Below are 6,329 nucleotides of genomic sequence, written 5' to 3' on the forward strand. Positions count from 1 at the left end.
TCTTCCAGTTTCTCCACTTGACATGAATGGAAACATAATTCTTAAAATAATTGCTGTTCCTTTCAATTCATCTCCATTAAACGAAGGCAATCATAAAAGTTGAACAGCAAATTAGATCAGATGTTTTCGACTTGACTTTGTCTAGTGTTGATTAGTCTGTGAACATGTAACTAGGTAGTTCTTCTTTCATAAAGAAAGAATTTATCTTTATGGGTACCCTGGAAACTAAAGAGAAATAATAAAATTAACCAACTTTTTGCAAGTACCAATTTAGCCATTTTTATTTAAAAGTTTTAATTGGTTACAGTTTTTAACTTTTTCAATAAATGGCTTTTATGCCAACAGCTGACAATTATGCTACAATATTAGAACCCTTAAGTGAAGTTAAGAAGCATGATGTCAAGAAATATAAAAAATCCTAGACTATGCTACCAGGCCTGGGTTGCAAAATTAAGTTTATCACAAGATATCAAGAAGTTATGTATCCTGTATCCCTTTGCTGTCATCTATAGATTGTCTGGGGTTTGGCAGCCCAGATCTGATAGCCCTATCTAGACGAAGGGAAGAAGATGAAGTTGTATACATATTAATATTTATTTATTTTGTTTCTTTTTTGCCTCTCATTAAATAATCTGAATTTAAAATTTCATCATAATGTGTACTTATTTACTGTGTGAAGTTTGTTTGCATAAACATGGTTTACTATGTAAACAATAAATGTCTATAAATTACGCTATAAACTATGGTTTACAAAGTGTAATAGCTCTCATTTTTCTCTTGCTGTCTCACACTTATTTATTGGTACCTCAACTGATCAATATGCAGTGGGCAAACCTTTGGTGGCTGGAGTCTACATGTTATAGAAGGCTGAGAGGAAGGGGGACTTCTGTGTTGTAATGAGATGGAGAGTGGCTTCTCCTTGTCTCTTGGTCTAGGAAGGATAGGGCATTGCTGTTTGTTTAAGTAATTTAAGTCTCATTGTGGGGCTTACACTATAACCACTCTATTTGCTCATCTCAGAATCATATTACTGATTTTCAACTATTATGACAGGGGTCCATAACCCCCAGGCTGCAGCCCACTATCAGACTGTGGCCTATTCAAAACCAGGCCCCATGAGTAGAGGGCTGGCATGCACTTGTACAGCCTGGTTCTTCTCTCTCCCCCACTAGGACACCAAGCTACAAAAGGCTGGGGACGAGGGGTGAAATTCAGCAGGTCCTGACAGGTTCTGGAGAACCGTTAGTGGAAATTTTGAGTAGTTCTGAGAACCGGCAAATACCACCTCTGGCTGGTCCCAGAGTCGGGAGGGAATGGGGATTTTGTACTATCCTTCCCCTGACACTCCCACCAAGCCACACCCACAGAACCGGTAGTAAAATATTTGAATTTCACCACTGCTGGGGACCACTGTATTATGACACACCAAAATCTAGTAGCACAAATAATGAGAATGCAAGGGGTTTGAAACTCTGAAGATATGAACTGCCTTCCCTTACTCTTAACACATGTCTTTTAGCATTCATTGATACTGATTTTGAAATACATGTCAAAAGGTGTCCAACTTTTTTTCCAGTTTTATTTATTTATTTATTAAATTTTTATTCTCCCTTTCACCCTCACAAGGTGAGCCTGGGTAGTTTACAAGTTATAAGAATAACAAGAAGAATAAAATAGAACAAGAATAATTAAAATATAAAAATATTAAAAATTACTCAGATTAACTCATTGTTAAAAACTGTACTAAAAGTACAGTTCTAAACTATTCTAAGTGAGCTAAGAGATGGATGAGATGGGGGTGAGGTCCTTCTTATTCCCATTTGACTGAATTGTGCACTCCATGATTAAAACAAAAAAATCACCCATGACTTGTTATTGACTCACTTATTGTACTATTTTATGATCCTATAAAGAAACAATATTGCAGTATCAAATATTTGGTAATATTTCAAACTAATGATATCCTAATGTCTCAATCACTAATAAGGGTATATAAGTAAAAAAAAATCCTTCCAGATTAATTGACTTCAGACAGAACACGTATTTCATTTATAAAAGGGCAGGGGGGAAGGTCTTATGGAATATGATGCACAGCACAGCTCATACCTATTGTTCATGAGGCACAGAATAAGTATAAAAACAGCTGTGAAGAATTATTCTGCAGTGTGGAGCAAGTTCACCGGAGTCCAAGTAGCATCAATAGACTCCAGCAGGTCAGCCTGATATACTTCAGTAGAAGATATACAATAGTGAGTATTGAGTATAAATCATTTACAAAATTCATCAATAAGTGATTAGTATTCTTTAAAATTTGAACTATTATCTTGTATTGTTCATCAAGCCTTTTTTGGGGGTGGGGGAAATCATTGCATTTGCTTTATGGTTTTTGAAGTATATTGTTTTATAGGCATCTGTACTTGGTTTTCTTCTACGATATGATCCTTCCCTAACTTGTCTATGCCGGCTGGCACTGGGTGCTGAATTTGAAATAAATCTGGGCAGTATTTACATGAGGAAGTCTGTAACCAAGTAAATATATACATTTTTTTAATGAAAGGAATAATAGGAATGTATTTAATAACTGCTTTATTTTGTCTTAAATACAAATAACATGTAAATCAAATATGATGGTTTTGTAATATTGAACTGATACTGTCATTCTTATGGTACTAGTATTACTTGATTGATATACATTAAAGCAATGTGAAAGATCAATTACCTTTACCTCTTTTTGATTGATATATATTTATTCTTATTAGCAGTTATTTAAAGATGGCATGTTATAATTGTACTTCAAAGATTATAATTTCATCTCATTGAAAAGTTTGCAGGACCGAAAAAAGATTTCCTTGTCAGAAAAACATCTACAAATGGCAAAAATTTTATCCATCTTTTTTCTTGCTTGCTTTGCAACATGTCAAGAAACAGAAAAGTAAGAATTTCATATAGTATTACATAATGTATTTTCTCTTGTTTTGCCTCTTGCATGTGAAATTAACCGTTAAAATGTAATGATACCAGTATTTTACTAGATAAAATTGTAGAAAAAAAGTTAAAGCAGGAATTTAATGTTATCTTTTTCAACGTTATTTTTCATTTAAAAATTGGTGACATTTTCTTTTGAAGGCAAAGTTATCCTGTAGCCAGAAAATAGCAAAAATACGGTAAATGTAAGACTCTTCTGGTATTCTGTTCATTCAAGAGAGGATTTGGAGAGCATCAAAGGGAATCATAGGTACTGATGCTGAATACTTTGAGTCAGACTGAAAGTTCACATTTAACCTTCTGAATTCAGAACCAAACTAGACTTGATGCATTAAGAGGCTGAGATTTCTAATTCTTCCAGCCATTCTTTCTCAGCTTAGCCCAGCTAACTTCAAAGGGTTGCCATTGTGGAGAAGATAGCAGGAGGGAGCATTATGTAGACCCCTTTGAATTAACCAGAAGCAAGGCAGAATATCAACCTAAATTAAACAATCAACAACATACAGTATTTCCATTTGAAATTTTTGAAAGGCCATTAAATGCTTAAGCAAGGAGTTGGATGGAATATGACAGTGATGGTGAACCTTTTTGGCACGAAGTGCCCAAATTGAAATGTGTGGGCATGTGTCGTTGTGCCAGAGTGCCGGAAACCCGAAGACCAGCTGGCTGGCACGTGCATACCTGTTTTTTCCTGACATTTTTTTGGCCCTTTTCAGGCTGTTTTTGGCACAAAATGGCCCGACAAACAGCCTGAAAACAACCCAACAAACAGCTCGTGTTTTGCCATTTTCAGGCCGTTTTAAGGGCTTTTTCAGGTCATTTTTTGGCTGTTTTTGGCCATTTTCAGGCCGTTTTCCATCCCTCTAGCGCCTGCGAAGACATAATACGCCAGAAACAAGAAGAGTAGCTTGCAACGCGCATGTGCCCACAGAGAGGGCTCGGCGTGCCACAGGTTCGTCATCACGGTAATATGACAACAGAATGCAATGCTGTGTTCTTCTGTGTTCAGAGTCTTAATCTTTTCATCTTCCTTTGTTAAGTCTGTATCGGAAAGTGAAAGAGACTGCAAATGTTTTGTTTTTCCACTCTAAATATGCTTCTGCTTCTCAAGATACTGATTTTTCATATTTCAGTAAAAGATCTGTGACAGAACACCAGCTGCTGAACGATAGAGGAAGAAGCCTTCAAGGTTTAAAGCGACTCATGTGGCTCCATAATGCCATGGGGGGAGTGCATACAGCTAGTGGCCGAGACCTCTCCCAAGCACATGTCCTGCTGACCTCAAAAGAGCAAGATCTCTCAGATCTCTATGACACCATGGATAGAGAAGAAATGTCTGATATGATGGAGCCTTTATTGGTAGAGCTCCTGGGGAGGGACATACCTTTTACCAAAATACCAAAAGTAAATCTGCTGCACTATCTTAAGAATGGAAAAGGCCATCAGCTCCTGCAAGATCTTTCTGATTTATTTCAAATGGAAAGCCAAGATGGCAAAAGAAATCTTAATGCTCAGATGTAGATTTCTAATCCCAGCTGCTGTCTCTTTGTCTGTGTCTATTGCATCACCTGAATTATGTACTTATGTTCTGAGTTAGGACAGAAATAAAATAATGCTGTAATTAGACATGCATGTTTCTGCCATTTATTACTTCTTCTCAGTTTTTACAAACAGTAAGGATTAGAATACTTCACATTTCTAATTTAAGACAATGGGCCTACTATGAGAGTTTGCTTCTACTGGTTGCACTCAAGAAAAAGTGAACAGATTTTAAATAAAATTACTGGAATAATCAATTGAATCAAAAATAATTGGGTAAAGAAACCATTGAAGTATATTTGTGGAAGAATTACTTTGAATTAATTGGCTGTAATTTTCCAAATTGTTAAAAGTTAAAAAAATGATATCCAAGAGTTCTTGAGTCTTTAAAGACTAGTTCCATGAAAAAAGGCACGATTTTACATGTTCCAATGATAGAAATACTGAATGGAATGTGAAATGACAGAAGAAACAGAACATGTGTTATGTTCACTATTCAAATAAAAATACAAGATAATATTCAACTTTCTGGGCTTTCACTCAAATAGGAATGTAGGCTTATTTTCTCATCTAAGACAAAAGCAACTTATCCTTAATGGGAGAGTTAATCAATTGGGTTTGATTATCAGTCAAGAATAGTGCTTTGCTAATGTTAATGCTGTAGATGCTTCATAACCATCATAACATTAATAACACAAGTAACCTAATTCTGATTAATGTATTGGACGTATATGTGACCAAACTGCTTGCTAGGTCCATTGTGCATGGCAATATTTTTCAGGAGTCTAGCTGAATGTCTATTAGATGGTGTTAGGCATAAATCTGTTTCTTACTTTTGGGACATTGCATATATTTTTGGCACCTTTTCAGAGAATCTCTTGACATACATCACAATTAGATTAAACATCTGTGTTTCTTTGTGCTAATAATAAAGGTTGGGGTTTCTCAGTTTCTAGTTTATTTGGAAATAGACTAATAATGTGCTCCATGATACTCATCAAGATTTATTTCACATAAACAGAGAAAAATTAACTCTTGGCATTTTATTTTTGAGACAAGAAAACATACAGGACCAGTTCCATACATTCTGAAGGAGTCATAAAAGACACGAGCACATAATAAGCTAATATGTCTGAGTAATACACACTCTACAATTGCTAAAATATATGCATCAAGTAAAAATGTATTATTGGTATAGTTCAGTTTTTATGGACAAAAAAATAACACAAAATGTACCTTTGTTATAGCTCACCATAGTGTCACAAAAAAGCATCTTCAATTTAAAAAAAATAAGAGATGATACAAAAACAGTGAAGTGGAAAATGAATTCTAGATGTAATTGTTGTGATAGTTCACACTCAGTGAGCGAGCCAGTTGAAGGAGTTACAGTTATCAGGTGATACTATTCTGGAATTTTTAAAAAAATCAGGTGTTAACACTTCATTTTATGGCTTTTCAACTTTTTGCTGAAGATTGGGTGCAATGTATGGCATGTGTGTAATCCTTCATTTCCATAAATAGAAAGGCCTGTCATATCATGAACATGAACATTTTTGGAAGATTTTGCTTGGTCCCTAATAATGGAACTGCCCCTCTATAAAGTTTGGATTTATTTTTCTTCATGGACCAAGAGATCTCTCTATTATGCAACCAAAAATATAAATGTTCTGTTATTATACATGTAATAGACAAACTCTAGTTAAGTCACATATTTGTCATAAGAAAACGTCGATAAAGATTCTAAGTGGTATTGTGAAATATGTAAACTTACTTGCTCTTTATGTAAAACATATCATAAAGACATT

At 35.0% G+C, this 6,329-nt stretch overlaps 1 protein-coding gene across 1 annotated transcript; it reads left to right on the forward strand.

Moving 5' to 3' along the window:
* Positions 1–1,783: 1,783 nt before the first annotated feature.
* Positions 1,784–4,522, forward strand: LOC116509408. The gene is made up of 4 exons (XM_032218564.1): positions 1,784–1,798; positions 2,408–2,529; positions 2,825–2,932; positions 4,119–4,522. The coding sequence occupies exons 1-4, from the start codon at positions 1,784–1,786 to the stop codon at positions 4,504–4,506; spliced, it is 633 nt and encodes a 210-aa protein (XP_032074455.1). The 3' UTR covers positions 4,507–4,522.
* Positions 4,523–6,329: the final 1,807 nt, after the last annotated feature.

Source organism: Thamnophis elegans, chromosome 5 (genome assembly GCF_009769535.1).
Source record: "Thamnophis elegans isolate rThaEle1 chromosome 5, rThaEle1.pri, whole genome shotgun sequence".
Lineage (NCBI taxonomy): Eukaryota > Metazoa > Chordata > Lepidosauria > Squamata > Colubridae > Thamnophis > Thamnophis elegans.